At 48.5% G+C, this 26,928-nt stretch overlaps 1 protein-coding gene across 4 annotated transcripts in view; it reads left to right on the top strand.

Annotated features, from left to right (window-relative positions):
- IQSEC3 (IQ motif and Sec7 domain ArfGEF 3) overlaps positions 1–24,398 on the top strand; it is a 102,108-nt gene extending 77,710 nt beyond the window's left edge. For 2 of the 4 annotated variants that reach the window (XM_082781021.1, XM_082781023.1), the window contains 10 exons: positions 6,978–7,100; positions 7,752–7,918; positions 10,046–10,185; positions 11,022–11,147; positions 12,221–12,320; positions 14,252–14,413; positions 15,014–15,106; positions 15,745–15,788; positions 15,872–15,951; positions 18,046–18,175. In XM_082781021.1, the coding sequence (XP_082637147.1) occupies positions 6,978–7,100; positions 7,752–7,918; positions 10,046–10,185; positions 11,022–11,147; positions 12,221–12,320; positions 14,252–14,413; positions 15,014–15,106; positions 15,745–15,788; positions 15,872–15,946 (1,030 nt within the window). In that variant the 3' untranslated portion in view covers positions 15,947–15,951; positions 18,046–18,175. Of the gene's footprint in view, positions 1–6,977; positions 7,101–7,751; positions 7,919–10,045; positions 10,186–11,021; positions 11,148–12,220; positions 12,321–14,251; positions 14,414–15,013; positions 15,107–15,744; positions 15,789–15,871; positions 15,952–18,028 lie in introns of all 4 variants that reach the window. The other 2 variants (XM_082781022.1, XM_082781024.1) reach the window with 2 other exon arrangements.
- Positions 24,399–26,928: the final 2,530 nt, after the last annotated feature.

Raw genomic sequence — 26,928 nt, 5'->3', positions numbered from 1 at the left:
GCATCAGGCTGGTTGCAAAGCTTCTGATGGGCATGGTGGGGGGTGAGTGGGGATAAACACAGTAAGAGGCTTAAGCCTTTTGGTATGCTGTTTTGGCTTCCCACACCTGCTGTCCAACCCCTAAACATCCTTAAATTGTGTTCTCCCTTTCATCCTCCTACTCTATCTTTCAAACTTTAATTGATTTTCTTGGAACCCAGAAAAGGTGTCTGGATAACTCACAGGTAATTATACACACTAACCAGAAGAACAAGGGAGAGCGTAGGGGATTTTCAAGAGTATCTAACTACAATTTTCCTTTGAAAACACTAAACTGCTCAATCTCCCTAAACTGTGGTTGTTTTTTTTTTTTTTTAGGGAGACGCAGTATGTAATATTCCCTTGCAGACAAGGCTTCAATCTTTACAAGCAGGATGTATCCTATTGTTACCTACCACCAAGTTCAGCGTCATCTCTCAGTTTATGAATTCCTTTAGTCAATGGAGAGACACAGGCCTCCCGAGTGCTGTTTTTCTCTTTGTGCTACTTTAGGCTGGACATCTAGCTTTAAATATTTTATGTAACAGGAGTAAATCCCATCTGTAACCAATTTTAAGCATCCAACCGCAGAAAGATCCACTTATGGTGGTCAAGCACCGCACAGCAAGATCCAGCCTCTGCTTGTGAGCACCTGCTTTCACAACCTGCCCTGCAGCCAGCTGTGAGGAGTCGCTGGGGACCTACCCCAGGGTTTCAGGATCTGTCAGCCCAGGGAATACGGCTGCAGAGAGGTAGCCTGGGCTGTTAGGGCACTGTTCTGGTACTGAGCAGTTTTTATCCAATCTGCCTGCCCAGTGTTGCGGGAAAATCATTTTGTTACTTTGAAAAAGTCAGGGCCAATGCATTAACGCTTTTTAAATGAGGCACATTATCTTCCTTATATCTTTTCTTTCTTTGTTTGTATTAGCTTCTCAGATGTCTTGTTTATTTCTTTTTGCACACTCTTCATTCTGTGTTTGTTCACCTTCATCCTTTCTTTCACCTTAGTTCATTCCTCCCCTACATGTTTCTGACTCAGGATTTTTTTCCATTTATCGTTCATTCATGAGCAAGGTAACACGAGTGATGCCATGAATGGAGTCGGCTGTGCTGGTGATGTTGGATGGTCTGTGCGCAGGTCGTGGCACTTGCAAGTGCAGAAGTGGCTGTCCTGGTGCATCCGCTGTCAGAGTGGAAAGGGGCAGGGGTTCAGGCAGAGGAGGCACTGTGCTGAATCGGGGCTGGTTGCTGTTAGACTCTGAGCTGCTGTTAGACACACTCTCCTTGCGGGTGAGCAGCTCTCGTGTCTGTCAAGCTGGTAGTGTCTTCTCCTTCTCTCCTGGGAAGTCAGGGAGAGAAAAACTGCTCTTAGGAGTGTAAATTCAGAGCTGGAAACCCAGCTAAGAGGCTGTCTTTTCAAAGAAGCGTTAGATTCCTCTGACTGGCAGAGTGAACTTGACAGGTAGGCCCAAACTAGCCTACCTTCCCCTCCTCACTAAGGATGTTACAGAGGATCAATAGGGGACTTGTGTTACAGGAGGGTTTGAGCAGCACAGTGCTGCTGCTTGTGCTGTGGAGCCGTAGATAACAATGCAATGGAAACAGAGAACAGAGGGAAGAACATGTTAGGCAGTTCTGACCTCCTGCTGCAAGCAGAGCCAAGGCACAGATCAGGCTTGTGAACAAGAGAAGCTTTCCCATGCCAAGCTGCCAGGGCTGAAGGTACAGCTTGAACCTGCTTGGCTGCCCAGGGAAATGCTGTTTTTTCCTTGCACAGAGGCTCGTAATGTCCCCTGGAGGGAGAGGTGAAAGATGGGCAGAACCCTCTCTGCACAGCCAACATTTCTGGAAACAGCTTTCCACTTCGGAAGACAGCTTTGGCCTAAGTCAGGGCATCGAGTTTTCACTTCGGCAGGTATGGATGCTGAAGTAAGTAGCCATGTGGGCTACCAGCAGTCCTGGGAGGACAAGTTGGCACAGCAGCCCCAGAGGGGAGCATGCAGTACGTGCAGCACAGCACATCCTACAGAGGGTGTGGGCCATGGGGTCCATTGCAGAGGCTGCTGTAGCACGAGGAGGGCAGGGAGAGGTGCTGCGTGGAGGGCAGGACTGGGACACCAGTCACTGTAGTCAGTGAGCCCCACTCACTTTTCTTACTGTGAGCCCCAGTTAACCCCTGCAGGGCAGCCTTCTCCCAGGGAGCTGACCTCTTCCTCTGCTGCTCACCCTAAGCTGGGTTTGTCTTCAGAAAGAGCAGAGGGGTGGGGATGCTGAGAAGAGGGACAGCTTTTATTAGTATCTTTGAGCCTCGTGGTTTTAAACTTTCCACCTGACTGCCTCCCCCTTTGCCCCCTCCCTGAGCATGGGCTGCAGGTTCAGCACGGACGCTTTTAGTTGCAGCCCGGCTCCTGCTGCATTGTCACCTGAGTGGAAAAGCTGGAAAATAGGTCATTACGCTTGGGCAAGCAGATCCCAGCCCCACACGATACAGCTGCTTCTTGCCTTCTCTAAATCCTTTTGCCGAAAGGCTTTTTTTTGCCGTGCTTAGCCTTGTGCTAAATCCTCACAGCCCCGATGCCACCGTGTCCACCCACTGCTGGGGGGACCCATGCCCTGCAGCCTCGGAGGCAGCACAGCCACCATGGACATTAAAGGGCAAAATGGTGCAACTGGATCCCACCATTTGGTCCCATCACCTGACACTGGGAGTGCAGTTCTCTGCAGTTGTGAGGTCCCAGTCTGCTGAGTGCCTTGGGACAGACCAAGCTCCCCCTGGATAGCTGGCACTGCATTGTTTATGAGGCAAGGTGCCAGCACCTTTCTTCCTCACTTCAGCAACATGAACCGAAGGTCCAAAGTCCTGTCCTGCAGGTAATGGGCTAAACACATCTACAGGTGTCCTGTGAGCAAAACTCACATTGCTTGTTGCAAGTCCATGGGAGAGAAAGAACTAAAACAGGAGGAGATTTTATAAGGCATTTCCTCCACCCCTGCTTTTTATCCTTCAGGCCTCCTGGTGGTCCTGGAATAGGCATCTCACAGGCATGCTGCTGTTTGTGGAAAAATGAACTCAGCACTGGTTTTGGCACATACACATAAGCTGCTGGTTTATTCCTTGGATGCAGAGAGGATCTCTGCTCATCCTTTGTCTTTTACGTTGGCAAATCCAGTTTGGGGGAGAGACAGCCTCCTCATGCATGTGGTTCTGCTGCCTTTGACATCGCAGCCCTGGAGGCTGATGAGATGAATGTGCTTTTTGCAGTATGTTTGCCAATATATTGTGTGTCAGCTTCCAAGGTCTCTGTTTTGGGAAGAAAAGACCTCCCATAAAGAAATTGCATTACATTTCAGGGGAGTTCGTACGTGGGCATGACAGCGCCTTCAGAAAGTTAATGGGAGCTGGCACAGGAACCTGAGGTCAGGCAAGACAGCAAAATGTGTAGCCACCTAGAACAGGAGCAGGAACAAGGCAGCCCCAAGGCACAAGGCTCTCCGGCCCTTTGAATGGACGTCGCTTTGTCACAAAAAATATCTGAAACTATGATCCACCATTCATTTTACTGTCGGCCTAGCAGCAGAAAGCAGTAGCATATCTGGTGGCTCCTCTAGGAGCTATTTCTCAGGCCTTTGGCACAGGCTTTGACAGGTAAATCAAATGCAAGCTCAGATTTGCTAAAGTCAAACTTTCTTCCTAACCTGTCCTTTCAGGTTGGTCAATGTCTCTCAGGAACTAGGACAAGGGGACACCCTTCTTTGGGCTGAGGGACAAACATAAGGGACCCCCAGGAGTTTCAGCTTAGAATTTACAAGGTAAACCCCCATCTGTCACTCTGTGCACAAAACTCTCGGAGGAGAAGCAGTGCATAACTCATGTAGCAATACCTGTTTGAGTTTGAAAAGAGCTATAAACAGCCGCCTTGCACTACTTGTCCTCATCGAGGTTTGATGCCTTCTGTATCAAGAGCGTTGACTTTATTATTTGAGATCAGACATAAAACAGAGGATGTGTTAGACTAGACGGCGTGGAGGGGGATGGACTGATCAGTGAGGGAAGGAGGAAAAGATACATGATTTAATGGTGGTGGATTGGGCTTACTAGGATGACCTGAGCAGATCTCACTGTGTGTGCAAGGACTTTGCTTTCATGCGTCTGGAAGCAGACAGTAATAGCAAAATCACTGGGGTCAATGCTGAGAAACATCATGTATCAGGAAGGATTACAAAATAATAACAAAGGTCCAACTGCAGAGGTGTTTGCAGCTATGAACACGATAATAACTAACCAGAGAAAAACTTTTCTTAGTATCAAAGATAAGTTCCAAGAAGCGGAATGCCTTGATGGCAACCCAAGGGACAAGTGAGTGCAAGTATGAAAAAAATAAAAATAACAAAGGAAAGGGACAGTAGAGGAAGTTTTCACTGCTGCCAGAAACGATTTGTAAGTGCTTCTGCAGCCCACCTGCTGGAGAGGGAAAAAAAGATTTTGTATAAGATTTCCTGTGAGAGCAGACCTGTTGATTCTCTGCCCTTGCTCTTGACCACCTACATTTGATTATATGGAATTTGTGTGGGGAAAGAGACCATGTTTCTTTGTTGAGATTATAACTACTCCAGCCTTAGAAGATACTGAACACCCTCCTTTCATCCAGAGCTCTTGGTAAGGTATTCTGTGGATGTTACTCTGGTTTAGCAGTATCTCAGCTCTTGAACCACTGGGGGAATGCAGGAATAGAAGGAGGTCTCAGAGCATTTGAACCGTATCCCTCACCCATTAGAGACATCATGCAACAATTTTTTGTTCTAGCAAGGCTGCACATAGTATTCAACAGCCTAGCTCACAAAACACTGCCTACAGCAAACTGCAGAATGATTGCAAACACTAATAGCAAAATTTCCAGGATATCACAGCAAAAGCAGAAGAAACTGATGAGAGCACGTACATTTATTAGCAAAGGTTCAGGTGGTAAAATTTCCAGGAACACTAGGAATTGGAAGGATCCAGAAGAAAGCTAATCCCCTCCCCCTCTATTTTCCACTTACCTCATTTTCCACATTCCTCATGCAGTCCCAGACAAGCTGTCTATGGGAAAATTTCCTCCTAACCCTAAATTTGGGGTCAGTATATCATTTGCAACATGAGAAAGGCAAACCAAACACAATGTAGAGGATAAGATCAATGGAATGAAAAGTAGAATTAGCATCCAGAGGATATGGAGGCAGAAAATATGAATTCATTGAATTTTTAATATGTTTGTGATGTCCAGGTGGTACTATTTGACTGAATACTAGCATACTAGTAACTTCATACTTAAGGAAGGTGTAAAGAAAATGGGATTTTTGCATCTGTTAATTTTTTGGTCTATCAGAATGTCAGATTTAAGAATACATTTATGGGAAAGAAATAATGGCATACAAGAAGGTAAATGGTACATACCAAAGCCTGTAGAGAGTAGATTCATCCTCTGATTTCAGTCTTTCGTTGATAAAAAAATGGTTTTCTAGACAAAGAACATACAGAAAATGATTCTAGACTTCAGTAAAGCATGTGGTGTGAGAAATTCTTAGTTGAGCGTGGAAGAGAAAGATATTAGCAGAGGAATCATAAACAGGGCAGAGAATTGGCTGATGCAGACATTAGTGCCTACATGCTCTGCTGAGATGGGAAGTTGGGCTTAAGGGAGGTTATGAGCAGAGTTTTCCGAGTCTAGTCTTTTGATGAATGTTTGCAGCAATGACCTGGACAGAACTGGTCCAGGAGCATGCTAACAAAATGTGCTGAAGCCACATGGGGAAGGTGTTGCCATTACAGATGAAGACCAAAATATCATGCAGTAAGAATAAGAACTAGAGGATTTAACTAATACAAACAGGAAGAACTGTAGCAGTACATTTTGGAGACTAGCAGTAGGACTTCTGTAAAATGAGAATACTTTAGTGGGATACAAGAGAGAAGGGATCCCTCTCTTTGAGGATTTAAGTTGACTATGAATTACCAGTCTGCTGTGAAGGAAAAGCAATACCAGATGTGAGAGGTGAAGGATTTCCTGTGATAAGAGGGAATCGTGGCACTGAAGTATAGAGGAAATGGAAAACATCGTGTGGAACGGATAGAAATGTGCAAAATGAATAGTGCTTTGGACAGACTTAATTGATGGGGACTCCTGGTGTCTGACTAAATGAGCAGAGCTTTACCCAGCCTTGATATTACAAGCCAGCTAATGGTGTCATGTTATTTTTAGACAAGAGCTTCCATTTCACATTTACTTTGAGTGAGCTTTGGCCTTTAAAGACACAGTGAATATTGTTGCTGCAGCATTTGGGTGGGGGTGAAGAGTGGAGAAGAAAGTACGGATTGCAAACGAGGATGTATGCTTGACTGAATAGAAGGTGAGGAGAGGATGAGTGCAGTGAATGCAGATAAGAGAAAAATGGATAAACGGGCAGTGAACAAGTGCCTGTGCTGGGAGGAAAGGAGGCATGGACAATGTGAAAAGGATTGCCAGATGACAGGAGAGGCAGAAACAGATGGATCTGTATCTGTATCGATATTGGTGTTCATATATAGGTCTCTAAATATCTATATCAATATACTACCTAAATATCTATATAGATACAGTAAATATCAATACAGATATGTGAATTATATATATTGTATACATATGTATGTATGTTGAGTATGGTATAATATATATGAATTATAATGTATAGATATACACACACACACACACACATATGTATGTGGTTAGGCACAAGAATTGCCTACCTTCTGTAAAATGCAGGAATGGCTTGTCTGAAACCTTTCCCATTTTTAAGAACCATCTGGGCATCTGTAGTGATGTCTCAGGGCCTCTCCCATGTCATTTCCCTTGGGATCTCAGCCTGGGCACTGCAATGAAGGAGCCTGCCTGGCATCCTTCCCAGGAGGAGGTGTTGATGAAGGCCATGTCCCCTTTCCACAGCTGCGTGGTGGATGAGATGGACTTCTCAGGCATGGAGCTGGATGAGGCACTGCGGAAATTCCAGGCCCACATCCGCGTGCAGGGGGAGGCGCAGAAGGTTGAGCGGCTAATTGAAGCTTTCAGGTAAGAAAACGAGCTCTGTGGCCCCACTATTGCAACTATCTGGAAGCAGAGAGCACACCCAGCACAGAAAACATGTAGCAGCAATGTAATGAACGGCCAGAGATCTTCTTCCTAAAGAAGCTGATCGTGGAAGGGCTTCTGAAGCACAGTCTTGTGTCCCACTGCTGCAGATCAATGTTCTTGATGGGTGTTGAGTGGCATGACGGGCACGAAGGGCCAGAGTAAGCCAGCCCTGACATGTCTTCCAGCAAAGGATTCCCTGTTCATTGGTGACTGACAGGAAGAGCAGTCCTGTGGCTTGCAGGGGTGCTGGGTTGTTCCTTCGGTGCATCCAGAGGAGTCCTTTGTATTTAGCAAGTCAGGCTCGAGTAGACCTGTGCTGCATTACCACTACATTCCCAGCCTGGGTGGTGTCTCTACTGTCATTTGCTATTTTGGCTTCTACGAACAAAAAGGTTGAAGTTTTAGTGGCCAACTTCAGCCACTGGTGGGTAATTTGGCCTGCAGAGAGCAGGCAATTCCTTCTCATTCGTGTGAGAGTTGGAGTGAAAGGAGGAATTCAATCCACATGTGCTGAGGCCATTGCCACCCTGGAGCAGCGGACTTTGCAGTAATATTCCATGTTAAGTGTGTTTATCCCTCCTGCTGCAGCCAGAGGTACTGCATGTGTAACCCAGATGTGGTCCAGCAGTTTCACAACCCAGATACCATCTTCATCTTGGCCTTTGCAATCATCCTCCTCAATACGGACATGTACAGCCCCAACATCAAGCCTGACAGGAAGATGATGCTGGAGGACTTCATTCGCAATCTGAGAGGTGAGAATCCTACTTTGCTTTTTTTGCCCTCTTTGCTGCTCTAAATCCTACTGAGGTGAAGGCAGCAAAAACCTAGTGGAGCTGCCTTTCGCCAGGGCTGCTGCTGGTCTTTGTGATCCAGACGTGGAGGAGGGTGTTTTGAAGAGTCCTGTAGGTTGCTGGGGAAGGGGCAAATCTCTGCTTTGTCCTCCACAGAAAGCTGTCCAGCCTTTTCAGAAATAAACCATTTTTCCTTAAGAGATGGTTTCATCTTTTTAATGGATTTCTCTGTTTAGAAGGAGTCCACTGTATTACATTTTTCTATTGTTCAGCTCCGTCCTTCCTAGACCCTGCTGGATTCCACTAAACAAGCCCATGCCCTCCTTGTTGCTTTGAATGTATGAACACATTTTCCTTCTATTCAGGCTAAAACTTCCCTTTCTTAATTGCTTGCAATTACTTGCAGTAACTGCAGGCCTGACAAGGTTCATGCATACATTACCTCTTTGCAATTTCTGATACTTCAGTTCCCCAAGTCAATTTTCTTCTATTTTTCAAGGTCCTTCCCATCTCAGTAATAGGTTGCTAAAAGCATTTCTTCAGATGTGGTCACAACATACTCATATTTAGAACTACTGCTTCCTCCTTCTTTTCAGATCTGCTAATGCAGCCTAGTATTGTTTAGCCTTTTTGACAAGACGTCTAGACAAACTCTAATTTCCAAACTGTGTTTGCTCCTTGGTCAGCCATCTTCCAAGAGTCTCTGACTCCACATCTACAGTTCAGTTTAAGTTCCTTCAAGGCATTCCCAGTGTAAATCTCAGTCTAGAGCCTGGACTACGATGGGTTCCTTTGACTTATTTCTTTGTCCTCATGGCTGTTCAGACAATGTTGTTCCAGCCCCTCCCACCTTCTCCAATCTTCCATCCACTTCAGACTGGTATGATGTGGCACGGAAGCCTTCTTTCAAGTTATTTTCTGAAAATGGAGCTGATACCTGTCATCATCCCCTTCAGTATCACAGCAACTAACTCAAAAGGTTTTCTTTATTCTTTTTTTTTAATGTTAACTTTCACTTAGAGTTACTAGAAAATTTGTCAGCTCACATCACAACAGGAATTCAGCCAACATGAGGATCATGTAGTGGACAAGGAGAGACAGTTCATTCCAGACTCACCTTTGGCCCTATACATAGGCCTGGAGCTTCACTGGCCTGTGTTTAAAAAACTAACCAATCAACCAACCAAGCCAGCAACAACAGCAACAAAACCAAAACCAAAACACAACCAAAAAGAAAAAAAAAAAAAAAAGTATTCAGGCTATATTTCCAAGTCATGAATTAGGGAGTCGGGAGATGACAATGTCTCTCCATTCCTCAACACCTCCTCACTTGCAGGACATCAATCAGTGTAGTATGCCTCAGACCAGGGAGCTGGAGAGAAAGCAGAGAAAATCAATGGAAAATGATTGAAGGAATTCAGTTCAGAAGGAAAGACTGGCAATTTAATTTGTGGTGTGTGGCTCAGGGAGGGGTGGAGGGGAACTTTTCTACCAGGTTCTGCAAAGGCTGGACAGCAAAATTTGTAGAATTATTTAAGGAGACATAAAAGAGGGAAGGGACAGACCCCAAACAGGGAAATTACAGGCAGACTAGCAGGAAGGTATTAACCCTAGGAGACATCACAAAAAACAAATGTTGGAGTCCAACGAGTATTTACTATTTAGTTTCTCTTATTTAGGAGAGCTGAGACTTGCATTGGCAGGAGGAGCAGCTGGTTCCTATTGTAGATCTCCTCCACATTTAGAACTTGCAATTTTATATGAAATCAATGCAGGGGTTGCTGCTGAGTGGCCCAAGATATATGAATGTGAAATTGTAGCCATAAAACCTTAGGGAACAAATGGAAAGGAGCCACCATGCAGAGCAATGGAATGATGAAATCTTCTGCATTGGCCTTAGATAAGTCAGTATCTGCTCCTGGTGCTTTAGGTGTGTTAGACCAAGAAAGAAGACAGCCTAAAGCAAAATATTTCTCTTTCTGCCTTCCCATCATTGCACACAGCAGAGATCTGCCTGTCAGGGGCCACCAGTTCTTCCCTTTTGTTTTTTCCCTGCCAATTCTGCCCAACATTTTCTCTGTTTTGCAGGAGTGGACGATGGTGCTGACATCCCACGGGAACTGGTGGTGGGGATCTATGAGAGGATCCAGCAAAAAGAGCTAAAATCCAATGAGGACCATGTGACTTACGTTACCAAAGTGGAGAAATCCATAGTTGGAATGAAAACAGTGAGCACCCGTAGCCCTTCTGGCACCCGCTCACCCTGCTCACACCCACCTCCCTCACTGTCCCTCTTTTCTGCCTTTTTCCTCTATGTTTCTTTTCTTTCATCATAATTTCCTTGCTTGCCTTGATGCATTAGTTCTTTTTTATCCAAACACCTTCATTTGCTTTCTCTTTCTTTCCTACTTCTTTGGGATCTTCTTGGCCAGAGTTTGCTTTATCCAACGCAGTAACTGTTTGCCCAAAAATCTCACTGCAGCTCCTGCTTGCCAGTGCAGGTCCTGACTGCCAATACTTCAGTGATGGCCCTGCAGTGCTCTGAACTTTCAGGCCTCGTGAGCCTGTAGGATGTGAAAGCCAAAGTGATAGGAAACAATTTCACCTACCTCTGTCTAATGAGTTCTCCAAGGATTGCCGGGGTTAGGAGACCTCCAAATGCAGAGACTGCTTCTTTAGCAGAAACTGATCTGAAACATTCTGTTCACCCAGAATGAGCAGAATCATTTCTCAGTGCCCAGGAAACATGCAGATGTCCAGTGCGCTGAGAGAGGATGAGCTCAGGGACTTGAAGTCAGAGGAACATGAAGACAGGATGCATAAGCAGGTGGCTTGCCTATAGCCTGTTCTACTCCTCTGATTTAATCCAAGTCACAAAGGCTCCCTGCTACTGGGCTAGCAGGATGAGTGGTGGAGAGGAGTGGTCGTGAGGTGATTGAGTGGGCAAACTGGGCAGAACTGGCTTGTGCCTCTGTGACTGGGCAGGTTTGTAAGGGCTAAGGGTGGTGGAGACCCTCCCTGGCACCTCCCATAACCCCCACATGCTCTTGTGGATCTTCCGCAGGTCCTGTCCGTGCCCCATCGCCGGCTGGTCTGCTGCAGCCGTTTGTACGAAGTTACCGACGTGAACAAAGTGCAGAAGCAGGCAGCTCACCAGAGGGAAGTTTTTCTCTTCAATGACCTGCTGGTGGTGAGTGTGCTTTGGCATTTGGGCACTGCAGTGATAAAACTAGCCCCCAGTGTCTGTAAAGTAATCTAAAAGCAGTCCATAACATCAATTTCCCCCTGGTCCTAGGGACAGACCATCTCCTCGTCCATCCACACTGCAAGACACAGCTCTGAATCTTCCCTGTTAAAAACATACCAAACCTAAAACTCCTCTGACCTTTGAAAAGCAAACTGTTGCATCCCACAGACATCCAAGTAATGTCATCGCTCTCTCTCATCCCTTTGCTACTAGGGAAACTCATTTTGTGAAAGGGGAGTTCATTGGTTTGGCTGTTTGTACTATGGTAGGCAGAGCGCTCCCATGCACTTTAAAAGTCTCCTGCCAGACACTTTAAAACCATTACCTTCTATTGCAGAGGCTGTAGCATGGCACATCCAACTTACTGGAGCCTGAAACACATATAGTACTTTTTAAAGTGTCCTGCCCAAGGGACCTTGCAACAGAGTTCAGACAGGTACAAAAGGGAGGAGAGCACAGATTCACTGAGACTGGAAGGATGCAGAACAATAAGGAAGTTTTGCTTTAGGCACCTGAAGAAAAGGCCTGAGTTTAATGGAAAAAGGAAGCTGGATGTTGCAAATGGGTTTGTTCCTTGCTGCCCCTCCATCCCATGCGATAAATCAGATCCATGAGAACTAGTGCTGAGGGATCAAGGGCAGCATTGCATGCGCATGTGCTCTGGTTTCCCGACCTGAGGTATTTCTGACAGGTTTCCCTTAGCCTTCCAGTTTGGCACTCAGTGAAGAGAACTACCCTTGCAACATCAAAAATAAGGGCATCAAAAAATCAGCATCCAGGGGACAGAACCCGAGTGGGCCCCAGGGCTATGCATACAGAATTTCAAGTGTTGTTACAAGTGCAGTGTGCCAGGCAGCTTTCTGGGCAAAGAGCCTGTCCGTCACCAAGTGTTACTCCCATGTGCAATTAGCAGAGCCTGCAAAAAGCTTTTTCCTATGTGCTTTTAGTAGTTTGTATCATTCTTGACTTGCTGTTCATCAGCACCCTGCCCGATGATGCATCCGTTCCTCCAACAGATCCTCAAGCTTTGCCCCAAGAAGAAAAGCTCCTCAACCTACACGTTTTGCAAGTCAGTTGGCCTGCTGGGGATGCAGTTCCATCTCTTTGAGAATGAATGTAAGTCTGATTCTCCTTGGGTGCCTGGAAGGGTTTGGTATGGAAAAGGAGAAGGAAGGAAGGGACTGCATTGCCCAGTGAGATCGTACATCAGAAGAGGGATTCCATCAAGGTTAAAACGGGAAGGGAGGCAAAACTGAGACTTGGTGCTGAGAAAAGGTTCAGTGTCATGGGAAGAGGCTCTTGGTCCCTCTTTCCAGCTCATTGAAGTGGGCTGACTTGTTGCGGTGGCAGGGAAGGTACTAGTGTAGATTCATGAGGGAATCAGTCCCAAGATACACCCCACATAGCTCTCAGGAGCCAACAGTGGGTGCAGAACCTCACTGACAAAACTGCTGCTGCCAGCTTTAGCCCCTCTCCACTCATGCCCAAAGTCACAGTTCTCACCTCTGCTTTTGGCACTGATAAAAGCTCAGGTGCTGCTGCAGCCTCCCCACACTGAGATATGCTGTGCCGTGCTGAAGGCTTCCTGAGACAGAAGCAGAGCCCTTGGAACAGCACCCACCAAAGCATGGCGGGAGGCCAGCCCTAGTCAGCCTGACCTTGATGGTCTGGGAAGAGAGCCACGATGTGTCATGATTGAGGCTGGTTGTGTAGCAGAGGGATTCCAGAAACAGGCAGGCTTCCTGCTGGCACAGGCAGAGGGGCTGCACAGTGGTCCCAGGCAAGCGCGGCTGATGCCCACTGGGGTTTTTGTGAGCACCAGCAGAATATGCTGCCAGGAAGCACTACTGTGTCTTCACTGAGTTCTTTACACCCTCGCTCTGTCCTATTGACAGTGAGCCATCATTTCAACCCCCTACCCTCTGCAGCATGCAGTGGTTTTCACATCCGTGTACGTACAGAAGAGCCACTCATAACTGAGCATCCCCAGGAGGCACTATCAGAGCTGAGATCAGCTTTCAGGGGTATGGTGACTATCCTGGGGGTGCTCAAGGATCTTCTGGCAAAGGAATCCTTTTGTGTATCCTCTGCAGAGACAGAAAAGCAGAAGTCCAAAAGAACTCGTGATCTGAACAGATGAGACAAGACACAGGGTGGGAAAAGGGGCCTGGGACACAAACAGAGGGAGCTGAGGGCTGGCAGAAAATAGCAGGTTGATCTTTTAACTTGTTTAGTAAAGATTGCTAAAGGCATAGGGTGGAGAAGGCAGACAGATGGAGGAGCAGTGGAGAAAAGGACAGGGGAAGAGAGAAATTAAATGTAGACAAAGGAGAGAGGGAAGGAGAAAAGGAGCTGAAACCACTGGCCAATGATCAAAAGACAGAAAAGTCCAGTCACAAGCTTAGCAACTTCCCTGCACGCCTCATGGACATTTCTTTTCATTTGCATTCCTGACAGTGTGTTATGCCTGTTGAGGACTACTAAGCAGAGACCTGCAAAACCATATCCTTCTCTTTCCCACTCTGCACAGCACAATGAGTTCCCCACACATGCAGTGCTAACACCCCTGCTAAGGGCCTGCTGATGAAAGTAGAGGACGGGGAGAGGTCCTGCCAATGTGGGTGCTAATGGTTGTTCTGGCTTTGAGTCCAGGAGCCAACCTGTCCTGCTGCAACTTCCACAGGATAAAGCATTGGTCTCGTGTATCCTATAAGCCCCTCTACAGACTCAGGAGGGCTTTACAGTCCCACCTCTGTGCTCAGGTTCTCAGAGTCAAGGTTACACTGACTGTAACTGAGAGCTAAAGTTTTTTGGCTATGGCACCACTGTGGTACTACTTGCCTTGCCACTGCAGCTTGGCCATTCTGTTCCCTTGGAGTGCTGCAATGCTGCAAATTCCTGCCGTTTGCAGTGTGACAGACTCTAAGTGTGCTATTCCTCTGGACTGATGTTAGAAATTCTCTGTCCTGGAAAGGCAGCAAAGCAGCCAACTTCTCCAGCAAGAAAGCCTAATGCCTATTTATTGTGTTGACATGTCTTCTTCACAGATTACCCCCATGGCATCACACTGGTGACTCCAGTTTCGGGCTCAGAGAAGAAACAGGTACTGCACTTCTGTGCTCTGGGTGCTGAGGAAATGCAGAAATTTGTGGAAGATCTGAAAGAGTCAATAGCAGAAGTGACAGAGCTGGAGCAGATACGAATTGAATGTAAGGGCCTCTAATACAATTCGGACTCCAATGCCATCACACTGCATGTGTCTATGAGGCAGAAAGGGTAAAATCAGTGGGTTCTTCGGGAAAAAGGACAAAGAGGATGAGTAGCAGAATCTACACGGGATTGTTCTTGTGTTCAGCAACAGGGTGAAAAAGCAGTCAGGTTCTGTGAGTACCCACCAGTAGTAGAAAGGGAGTAACTGCTTATGGTGCTTATGAAATAGAGTTTAAGGTACAGTGGTTTGAAATGGCGAAGCTTAGACTCCTACGTCCCATACTCTGACTATGCAAATAATTCTGTACAAACGTATGAGCCCAAGTAGCTCGGCATCAGTGGTCCCTTTCTGCGCAGCAATAACCTGTTCTGTATAAATGCAGGTCATACACAGAGGTCTTGTGGAGATACGTAAGTTCCTCCACATGTAACATCCTTTCCAGTTTCTCTCTTAGCTATTCTTCTCTCCTTCCTGTTTGACATTCTTGTCATTTTCTTGCATTAATTCTCCTTGCTGACTTCCCACATTTCTCCTTCAGTATGCTATGGCCCTTCCATCCATCCCATTCCTCATTCAATTCCGCACATCTCTGTTGTAGGGGAGCTGGAGAAACAGCAAGGGGCAAAAACTCTCTCGTTAAGGACCAACGGAGCCCAGATGGAACCACAGTCAAAGCAAAGCTCACCTACAGGTAAGAGGCCACCCAGCTTCTCTTGGCCAGGCAGTGCTGCCTTTGCCAATGTGTTCTCCTGTAAAAATAACTGCGAAAAGAAGTGATCAGTTTTGTATCCTGTAGCCTTCACTGAATAGGATATGCATTTTTCAAATAACCTAGAAGAGCCATTTATGGCTCATTACCCAGTCTGTAGCTGTAACATCCAGCAAAGAGGGGTTAGTAAGTGGTACAAGATAACTGCTGGAGGACATGGCCACATTTTCTCCCCTGAACTCATGCAACACAGTAACTGCACTGTCAACTTCCTCCAGAGTCTTCACCATCACTTTTGCAAGACCAGCTTCTCTGTAGCAGAGGCTTTGTCTGCGTTGGGCTCTTGGGCTTCCGTGCCAGCAAAAATCAAGTGCAGTGGTGAATGGCTATGAGCTCATTAGAACTGCATGAAAACCAGGACCTAAAGATAGGACCCCACAGGGGCCTCCCTCCAAACCACTGAGCAGCTATTGGATTGCAGGAAGGCTTGCATTTATCTTGCAGTAGAGTCCTACTCTCCCCTTTACCTCTCCCTTGGGCTTTCCAGTCCACAGTATGAGGGCCAGCTCTTGACTTGAGGCACTGACCCCATGAGTGAGATTTTTTCTTTTGTTTCAAAGGCAAGAAGGATTTGGGGGAGAAGGTCTCGGACAGCACAGTGGAGGTAAGTAGAGTGCGAAGCAGCTGAGGTAAGTAATTCTCTCTCACTTCAGCTCTTCTCACATTCTCTGTTGTTTCTTTTCTCAGGTTTTAATCAATGCCTCCCCAGCCAGACTGACAATTTTACCAATTTCCAGAGATACAATTAAAAGTTACTGCTAGGACGGGTAATACAACTTTCAAATCCAAACTAAACTTCAAAGCATTTTCAATCCGTTTTTATAACTGTAACATCCCTCATGGACCAAGCTCCCAAACGCTGTAGACTAACCCACCCCACTGCTTACGGGGAGACTGAGAACCACACTAAAGACTTCCCTGACATGCTAACTCCATGCAGCATCACATGCGAATTCCCCTGCAGCCCAGCTTTCCTGCACAATCTCTGCAGCTCTGTCTCTCCATCCCCCCTTGAAGGGGACTAAGCATGGCCTTTGCATATCAGAGACTCTCCCTAGAGCTTCACCTCCCTAGGTAGGGAGCTTGGCTGTCCTGTGTGCTTCTATCTTAGCAGGGATGTCTAGCAGCCAGTGGGTTGCCTGTTTCTTCACAGACACCCTTACTCCCACTGCCTGTGAGGAAACAGGAAAATGCAGTCTTCACGCTGAAAACCTCATTTACTAATTCCTACTCTTTCCCTGTCTGGAATATCTCCGTTGCTCTGAATTTGCCCTTTTCCGGGGTAGTTCTTTCCCCTCTTGTCATAGTATATTTACTTGAAGAGTTCAGCTTCTCTGTGGGGTGTGGGTGCTGCTGTTTTTCCCTGGAGGGCACCCCATTTCCCTACAGACTCCCCTTTTCTGGGCAAGGTGCCTCTCCCAGCCAACTTCCAATTTCTGCTGGGAGGAATGTTTCTTTGTGGAGAATAGCTTCCATTTATCTTAATGTCATTAGCACTTCACGGGCCAGCAACCAGTTTTTCTGAGGCAGCTCCACTGCCTGAATAAATACTGACACGGTGTTATGTCCTGCTGTGCAGTGAGCCCGAGCAACCTCCATGCTTGGGCAGGGACAAACATCTCATCGTTCTTCCCACATGGTGGAAAGCTGGGCCACTCCACAGCTTCTCCTTCATGGTTGCTGGCTCTGCTGCCCAACATACAGACTGTCAGGGCACCCCTACTGCCCCATCTGCCCATCTGTACCTCTGCCTAGCTGGAAGTGCCGTGACAACCTGCGAGCTGTAGGTTCCTACCCAGGGTTTGTCATTTGACTGACACTGAGTTTTGAGCTGTGCTCTGGGGATTCCATCAGCCCACGTCCTTGCCAGGAGGAACTGTGGCTTCACTCACCACCCGGGTAGCCCCATTTTGCTGCTGCATTCCCTCCCTGAGGATTTCCAGCCCAGGCCAGCTCCCTTTTTCAAGCTGGACTCAGTGAGCTCTTTTATTTGAGTTACTCTATTATCAGCATCTCTCTGTGGGGACCCTGGTGACCTCCTCCTTCCCTTCCCCCTTCCAACTGCCCAAGCAATACTCTGCCAGCAGAGGAGCATTTCCATTTCTTTGAGGTTATCTAATCTGCTGCCATTTCATCATAAATTTCTTTTATCATTGTATGAGCTAGACGGACATTTTTTCTTTCTTTTTTTTCTTTCTTTTTTTTTTTTTTGAAAATCATTTCCTCTCACTGACAAACCATCAACTGGATCAGAGGGAGCTGTCTTTTCCTAGAGTATGTCAGATTTCTGCTTTTTCCTTTGTAAACAGATTAGCCAGTCATGTGGTGTACCTTCCTACTCAGAAAGGCAGGGAGCTGCGAAAGGCTTGAGTCTCTCTGTCTCTGTCTCTCTCTCAGATTCAGCTACCGTCATTTTTGCAGAAACATACAACCTCGATTATCTGAACCTCTGTTACCCAGTTTCCCCTTCCTTTTTGCAGCTGGGGGCAAGGGCATAACCTCTGAGGTTTGTTCATCATCATGAGAATTCATGGACGCCTCCACTCATAGAGTTGATTTTTGTTCCCTGTGCCGTTTGGACAACCAAAGTCGCTCTGCATTTGGGAACGCTGGCCCTACTGCCTTTGCTGTGACGGAAAGGACAGGGGCACTAAGGCCTAGACAGGACGACGGGGCAATTGGGAGAGAGGGGTGCAGCCAGGGGTTGTGCCTGTTCCGTTTGTTAAAGAGGGGAGGGTTTCATGCATGTGAGGCCAGCTGCTGGTGGGGGTTCAGGGCAGCCAGTAGCAGCAGATGGGAAGAGTCTTGTAACATTTAATGCTTCTTTGGCTGTTTCTAAACTAGGTGTCAATTCACAACAGGCTTCAAACGTACCAGCACAACTCCGCCCTGGGGCCCGAGAGTGGAATGCAGCCCAGCATGCGTCTTAACATGCCACGGGAGCGGCTGGAGACAGCACTGGTGCCCTCGCACCCCGCCTCGGCGGGGACACTTGTACAGTGCCAGCAGATTGTCAAAGTCATTGTCTTGGACAAGCCGTGCCTCGCTCGAATGGAGCCGGCCCTCAACCAGACTCTGACACGCTACGTCACCTCCGACTCCTGCACCTCCACCCCCTGGCGCGGTGTGGGCAGCGGGCTCCCTGGGACCCCCATGAAGCTGGTCCATCAGCCTCCCCTGCCACCTCCACCTCCTCCCTACAACCACCCCCACCAGTATTGCCCCCCCAGCTCCCTGCTTCAGAGGCGCAGGTACTCCAGTGGCTCGCGCAGCCTCGTGTAGCCACACCACCAGCACCAGAACAGCACAGACTTCCCCGCTTCCCTGCCCCACCGCCTCCCTGGGACCCTTTCTGCCTACAGAGATCTAGTTTGTGATTTATTTTTTAGTAAAAGAAATAGAAAAGAAAAAAAAAAAAAAGCCGACTGACCTAACTCTTATCCCATCTCCCCTCAAGGTGATGCTAATTGTGAGGAGCCATCTGTAGGGACTGCCAACCCACATGCTCACTCATCCTCACATCCTGCCAGCCCTGCTGGCCTCCCGTGCTCACACCGTCCCCATGTAGCACTTTGTTGCCCTGTTCCTGAGAGGCTTGATGACCTGCTGCTTTCTAGGCACTGTGTCTTCCGTTTGCTACTCCTCAACCTCCTCCCTTGCCTTGCATTTGCCCGGCCATAGGTTTGTACCCCTCCAAAACTTCGCCAGCCTCGGAGAGAAACGGACTCACCCGTGCCAAGGACCGACCTTGGGGCACTCCTGGGGGTGGAGTTCCCCCGCCTCCACTGCTGCTGCCTGCTAAGCTGGAGCTGAGAACTTGTACCACTTGCCATGCTTCCCCTCCATCGCTCTTCAGATATTATCTCCTTGCAGCAGCCGGTTCCACGCGAGGGAGCGCACAAGTGACAGAGAGCTCGAGAGGAGGAGAGACTGTCCTAAGCTGCAGTACGAGACAAAGATCGCCTCACTCTGAACACGAAAACTGTTTCTGATATGAGCATTGTACCAGAAACCTCTGCTGAGACCTAGCAGACCTCATCACGTGTAAATACACCTGTATGGTAGAGTATGTACGGCGCATGCTTACTAAAGGAAACACCAAGCAGTTCTGAGGGAGCAGAAATGAGAGATTGAGCCCAGGGATCTTCCTGGGATGGATGAGCACTTTTCCAAAGAGATGGCACCAAGAGGTGCCCTCCCACCTCAGTATACACACACACAAAGATTGTCTTCTCTAGCATGAAACAGACACCCCTCTGCTTTTCTCCTTCTAGCTGGCTTTGTGTTTCCTTCCCACCTGCTTTTTTATATTCTGAAAGCAAAGCTAAGTGTTGCATTCACCTTCTGGGGTGGATGAGCCCTTCACTTGGGCTCTTCCTTCCGTGCTAGAGGGAAGGGGCCTTTTGGAGACCACCAACATAAGCTCCCATCTGTATCTCCCACCTGGCTATGCTTTTTCCTCCATCAGCCCTTCCCCTAGGAAAGCTGCTTGCCAAGGCCTTTTCTCCTCTCTTCCTCCCTATCTCTGCTTCAAAGTGAGGGGAGGGTAAGATTTTGAGATAGAGATGACAGCTCAGCTCCTCTTCTTTATTGGGGACATTGATGTGAAGGCAGACAGCATTAAAAATGAGCTATGGCTGTATTTTTAGAAGAAAAGTATTTTCAAGCAGTAGGGAAGGGAAGGTATTAATTAGCTTAAAGGCTTTGGTCTCTCTCACTCGCTGTATCTCCCTTCGATGCTTAAGAAGATCAACTTTAGGGTTTTAAAATAGGACAGAATACCTTTTAGGGCCTTCATTTTTATTTTAAGAGGGAAAGAAAGAAATGCTCTTCCTTCCTGCGCGAGGCTGAGGCATGAGCACCGGGTGCTGATGACACAGCCGTCGGGTGAGGAGAGGTAAGGATGGCTGGCAGTGGTGTGGATGTGCAAAATGTGAGGGAAAGGGGGTCAGCGAAGACAGAAGCAGGAAATATTTATTTTTTTTTTACTTTGTGTGGAAAAAGCCACACAGCAGCATTGCTCCAGGATGCTCACCTCTGGGGCTGTTGCCAGTGACAAAAAACACGGTGCGTCAGGGTCTGGACCCCTCAGCGCTCTTTGGATGTCCACTGGCTCTGCTGAAGCACTCAGATGAAGGAGTTCATTTATTTGACCTGGGTGTATGCCCAGATGGGGTCAGGGAAGCGGGCAGGGGCTGAGGTGAAGGCTCCCCTGTGCTTGGCCAGCCCTCCAGGGCAGGAGCCTGCTGATCTCTGGGTCTGCTGGTTTCTGAGCCTGACCCTCACACCCAGCTGTGCCAACAGGACTGTCTGAGTTGTTTGCTTTGCTGTGGGGCCAGATAACAGGCTGCTGCTTCTGCATGCGGTAGCAGAGGTACTGACCACAAACCCAAAGGCATAGCCTCAGGGAGGCCTGTGGAAGCAGAAGACAGAAAAAAATCATATCAAAACCCTGAGTAGAAGCCCAGTCTCCCTCCAGACCAGAGAAGCTTTCTCCTCCCCAGTCCCCAGGGGCGATGAGGACGCCCCATTTTTCCAGAGCCAGCCCCAGGAGAGGTCCTTGCCCGCTCCACAGGCCCGTGGCCACAGCTAGGGCTCAGCCCCTCACCCTGAGACGTGGCTGGCCTGATCTGCTGCTGGCTCCATCCGAGGTGGCACCACACCATGGCACGGCAGGCTGCGGCCTCATCCCACCTGCCTGCAGCTCCCTGGGAAACCCTACGTGTGGCACCTGCCCCTCTCTGGTCCCTGTGGTGTGTGGCTCCACGTTGTGCTCCCTGCTGAGGTAAAAGGAGGTATCTGAGAGGCACCGACGCTGCCCGTCCTCCTCAGCAGTCGCTGCCTTGCCTGAGAGCAGTGGCAGCACTTGCTCGTTTATCTTCCCCCAGAGTGCAGGGAGCCGCGGAGGGGCCGTGTGCGTGTGTGTGTTAAAATAAATAAGTTAGGCTTTACTTGACATTTAACACGAAGTGACAACAACAAAAACTTTAAGGTACTTGATGAAATAATTTTGGGGGATGAAATATTTATAGCAATGTCTGTGAAGTTCCTACCAGAGAGGTTTGCTGCTTTAATAATTGATTGGGAAAGCAAAGAAGAATGTAAAAAAGAAGCAAGGAACCTTCTGTGAGACTCCATAACGCTGGGTGAAGGATGGAAGCGAATTACCTGAAGTGCCAAAATACCTGAGGCACAACAATCTCTCAGGGCACGTTGGCTCCCGTCCCCTGACCTTGCAAAGGCTAATGCTGGCCTCCAGCTTTGGACAGAGAAGCAAACATAGATAACCCTTGCCATCTTCTAGCCTGCTGGATGCAGCATCTTCCATTGGGGTTGGCCGGAGAGATACCAAACTGCTTTATTCCAGGGTCTATCAAACAGGTTTCTCTAAATTCTGCTGTGTAGCTGAGCCCTTTGGACTTCACTTCAAAATGTAGATTTTTTTTTTTTCCTTTGAAGGTTGGTCTAGAAGGATGACAAGCACTTTAAAGCATGTCTACATCTCATCTGATCTATTGTGTTGTCTGCTCCCACAACCCTCCCACATGCAAGCGAAGACACAGGCTCGGTGTAGCTGTAGTACTGTGAGTAGACACCCGTGCACACAACCTAATCATTGGCAGGGAGCAGGCCAGAAAGATTGTGTCAGTGACGATCGGATGAAGGACTAAATGTATACCACAGCTCTCCTGGAGGGAGCAGACCACAGAAAAATCACCAGCTCTTGACAGCAGTGATTCCAATCGTGAACCTAGCACAATCCTTCAGGAGGTGGGATCGGGCAGGAAGAGCTGTGGCAGAGATCAGATCAACTCTAAAGAACCTGTGGCTGCTGGCTGCGGAATTCCTAGCCTTCTGTATTAAGAAAAGGAGGGGAGGAGGAAAGAGAAACCCAATAAAGAGCGTTCTGCAGTAAGTTTCTGGTGCTCAGTGGCCAAACAGGAAGGTGGCTCTGCTAGAAGATGGAGAAAGCGAGGTGTTACTGCGGTCTGCAGAGCTGTGGTACACAGATCTTCAGGCTCTGCCCAGGTTGCTGGTGCAGGTCCAGTGAAATTGGTTAGTTTATACCACTTAGAAAGGGGTGAAAAAGGTTGACAGAGGGATCAAGCTTAGCGCAAACAAGCTGGGCTTACTGCAGTGTTTGGCCGCTTCTGTAGTACTTCTAATGCTGAAGACTGGGCTACTCTAGTAGCAATTGTTAGTGCTTTCTGCAAGGCCTTCAAAGCACTGTTTGTGTCTCACCTCCTTGTAGACGAAAGTTGTGGGTGTGGTCCACAAGTAGAGTTTTGTCAATACTCAGTCTTCTTCACAAAAAAACAAACAAAAAAACCACCACCAGTTTTGCAAGCATTTGAGGGCCCCTGACCTGCAAGAGTTTGAGGTTTTTTTTTTCTGTATGTTTTTCAGAAGGCTTAACTTGCAACTATTTGTGAGGTTTCCGAAACTAATCTGAGCCCTAAATCAAGAAATCTGCTGCTTGGGAGAGTCTCTGCTTTGAAATGAGAGTTGCTGAGCAAGCTCCCCCATCTCCTGGTCCACCAGCTGCCTCACTGTGCTAGTGTAGGCTCCAGGGACTGCCGGCAGTGTTTCGTGAGCTAGAGCTGTCCTTGTCCTGCTTGCTCTTTCACAGCCATGCCTGGGACAGCAGCTTTGAAGTCACCCAGCTCTTCAGCACTAGTCACAATCCCATCTGAATGTGTCTTTTTTAAAAAAAAAAAACAAAGTTAACAACAGAAGTGTTACCTGTGTGTAGGCTGTTGAAAGCACCTGTCTGTCTGTACCTGTTTTCTGCTGTAAATATCACCAAGAAAAGCTTCCTTCGGGGAAAAGTGGTGTGGTCACACCTAGCTAAGAGTCCAAATGGCGAATATTTTGTAACAAAACAACGAAAATAGATCAGAAGTATTTTATCTGTTCAATTAATAGAGTTTTAGAAATTATATTGAGATATGTCACTTGTGCGCTAATGTCTTCTTTGCCTCAGCCCCCTCCTGTGTCCCTGGGCTCCGTCGGTGTGCGCAGGCGCAGGGGCGAAACACCAAGGCTGTGCTCCCAAGGCCTGGGGGGCAGCCCTCTGCCGAGACTGCTGATTGCCCAGCGGCTGCAGCAGGAGCTAGCTTAGTGCTCAGGCTCTCTGAGGCCCATATCGAGAGGAAATTGGGATGAAATAATCTTGTCCAAGGGAAAGCAATGCAATGTGAAATTCAGCCCCAGATCAAGCCTGTTATCCGTAGGTATAATGCTTATGACTACAAAAAACAGGGCGGGGGGGAGGCAAGGCCCTTCCATGCTGCAGCTCCTTTCCTTACACCTTGCTGGCGGGCAGCAGAGCCAGCCCCAGCCTCTCTTGCCCACAGTGGTGCAGCTCTGCACCCGTGCGAGGTGTGTGCTGCCATGCACGCACGCTGCGGCGAGGAGAGCAACTTCCCATGCCGCATGTGCCAATGCATGTGTCGTACGCCAGCTGGCCGCAGAGAAGCTCATGCACCCAGAGACATCGGCACACAGCGTGTGTTAATGCACACACCATCTGCCAGCATATAAGGCTATATGGCAGAGAATATGTAGGCGCCACTGCTATCCACGCAGCCGAACATGCCCATACAAAAATGTCAGGCATATGCAGCCATCCTCTGTCTGAGCGGGACAGCTGTGCTGGCTGCAGTTACCATCACAGCACATTTCCTAAGTTACGTAGGCTCAGGCTTGATTAACATTTGGATGGGGGACACGTAAGGAAAATGACATTTCCCATGCAAATCAGATGTACGTGCATATTTACACAAAGCATAACCCCGAGGTTAATGAAACCGACCTTTGCAAAGCTGTGTGCAAAGATGAGAGGCATGATCCGAGACAAACATGTGCACACAAAGCAAGCTCTCCTCTGCGAAGGCCGGGGGAAGGCAACCTACATTCTTGCAGCTGGGAGTCCAACACGTGCGGGGTCAGACTGCACCTGCTGAAGAAGCAGTCTGTAGGTTGCAAATTCTTTGCTGGCTTCAAAGAATCCCTTAGAGCCCCAGGCCCACGGTGAGACACTTGGGAGGACAGAAATCCCTCCGGGACACAGACAGGAAATTTCCCAGGGATTCAGAGGCTTCCGTTTATGTTTTTGTGTGCCACGGATATATTATATATCAGTCCATCCCAAACACATCCATTTTCTAAGATGTTTTGTAGCAGGAGTTTATCCGGAGAAGTTTCTGCCTGATGTTTAGATCACACACCTGGCTGTAAAGATGAAAGCAATAAAAACAGATTGTCTATATGTGATATACTCCTACCTTGCTCTGATGTGCATACACTACTACTATTGAGAAGATGGCAGGTGCCTTTATGATGGATACAGTGTAGGCACGTATAGGTAGTGCCAATACAGAGTTTACAACCTGGAAAGCATATACCACAACTGTCGTATTGCATCTGTACAACATAATATCTATAGTGTAGATAATGCACAATGCACCGACTGTACATTCAGAGCTGATCAAAACATGCCAATCTTTTCCGCAGAGAAGTCTGAGATGCACTTTGTTGTTCTTGGAGTGAGGTGCTCGTCCCAAGCACACACAAACAGTGGAGCCCTGAGGGAGCAGCGTGGTGGCAGCAGGGTTACCACGAGCCCAAACATTTGGTGGTCTTCAAGCATCTTTCCTACAGCTAATGAGAGCAACTGAGGTTACAAACTGGCTGAGGAGTTGTGTGTGTGTGTTTTTTTTTTTTTTGCCTTAAAGCTTACAATCCATGAGCTGGGCTTATTCTCAAACACGTAGAGTAGGGTCTGGTTTTGTGCATCACCCATGCTCCAGCCTTGCCTTCTGGCAGGATGGCACAGACATCGGTGACTTCTTGAAAACAAGAGTCCTGTGTCCCTTGGCCTTCCTGCTCATGAAGGGCAGATCCTCCCAAACTGCAACAAGTTCATTGCAAAACAGAAATTTGCAATGAACCTGATGGCATGGGGGGCACAGGTGGGGCCGTGCAGGTGATGGCAGCACAAGCAGGAGCACAGGTTGGTCCCTGCCAGCCAGATTTCTGCCAGGACGAGCAGGCAGTATGCTGGTTTCAGCACTTGCATCAGCTTTCTGTGCAGCTAGGACCTGCCCCAGTGTTTCAGACACTTCTCACCTCTGCCTTTTTGCAGGGAGAGAGCCTCGCTCAGAGAGGGCCACATGGGCCCAGACAGGATTATCTTCCCTTTAAAAGGGAAAGAAAAAGAAAACATCCCCTGGGCTCTGACCTTGGCCATCACATCTTCTGGCATCCCCAGTGCAAAGGACACCCCGTCCAGCAGCTCAGGACATGTGGCCAGGAAAGAAATGTGCAAGGGAAAAGCAGGAGCTCTTATTAAATAGCTTGTTCAAAGATAAACCCCCGGCCATCTGTCAGCTTGCCCTAGAAGAGGCACTGCTGTGGTAATTAGCAGAGGGAAAGGCAGCAGAGACGCCGAGGGAAAAAGACATTTCATGCAGGTCTGCCATGAACGCAGTGCAAGGAAGGAGCAGGGGGGAAAGCACAAGGAAAGGAAGCACACAGTGCCTTGCAAGGGCAGGGGATGCTGGAGGTGTGGGGTAGGAGCTGCCCAGGGCCCACAGGATGCTTGGGGTTGGTGCAATTTGGGACTCGGCGTCCCGGGAGCAGCTCCTGCCATGGGGAGCCCCAGGGACGCTGCCGCAGGGTCTGTGCTGCTGTGGTTGGGGCTCTGCCACCGAGCTCCCCAGCAGCACCAGGCTGAAGTTCCCCACGCAGAGCTGAAAAGCCGCTTTAAAATGCAAATCGTGGATTATAATTCCTAATCCCTTCATTGACAGCAAGCGCAGTCAGGGGACGGAGATGCCAGCTCCGTTTCTCTCCCTCCTGCGGGACCAAAACCGCTTCAAGAACACATCCAAGTGTTGGTGCCACAGGCTGGGCAGGTGGCGACCCGGGGACAGGGCCGGGGACATTGTGGTGACACACGCCAGGCTGTGACAGCGGGGACAAGGGCTGCTGGTCCTCAGGGACCACAGAGGGGACAGATACCACCCGAGAGGTGCTGTGGTTTCGCCCCGTGGCTGGCCGGCAGCAAGCACAGTGTCTGGGGCTGGTCCCTGAGGCCCCGGTGAGGCCGGTGCCGCTTTCTTGGCAGCAGACCGGGCTGTCAGGAGACATCTCCATCAGCGTCACGGCCGGCAGGTATCGGTGCAGGAGCACTAACCTCTCCTGAGCGTCTCCAGACACGGATACTTCCCGGCTGATGGCACCATGGGGATGATGGACAGGGGCTGGGCAGGAGCCAGCGCTGCCCTCGGCACGCTGCCACGGCAGTGCTGCAATGAGGGTGCTGCGATACCACCCCCTGCCCCCTGCCCCCTTCCTACCTCTGTCCCAGGGGCATGGTGGGGACAGCCAGCAGCCATAGGGTTGCTCTGGATGGGGTGAACCAAGCCGGAGAGCCCAGGTGCTGCCCACAAGCACCACTTCAACGATGCAGGAAGGTTGCTCGTCCCGAATGGCCTCGTTTTTCCCTGCACAGCACAACTGCACCCAACTCATTATTTAATGGGGAGAGGATTGTGCCCGTGTTGCTGGGGGACGTGGCACTTGGGCAGTATCGGAGCCATCCTGCCTTCTGCATCGCCCCTCAGCTCCTGCTGCTGCAGCAAAGGGTGGGGGCACGGCGTTCATTTTTATTTCTCACAGCCCTCGGGAAAAAGAGGATTTTGAAGGGATTTGAGCACAGCTCCCTAAATAGCTCCTTA

Source organism: Aythya marila (assembly GCF_965140915.1).
Source record: "Aythya marila genome assembly, chromosome: 1".
Lineage (NCBI taxonomy): Eukaryota > Metazoa > Chordata > Aves > Anseriformes > Anatidae > Aythya > Aythya marila.
This window is presented reverse-complemented; position numbering and strand designations above follow the sequence as displayed.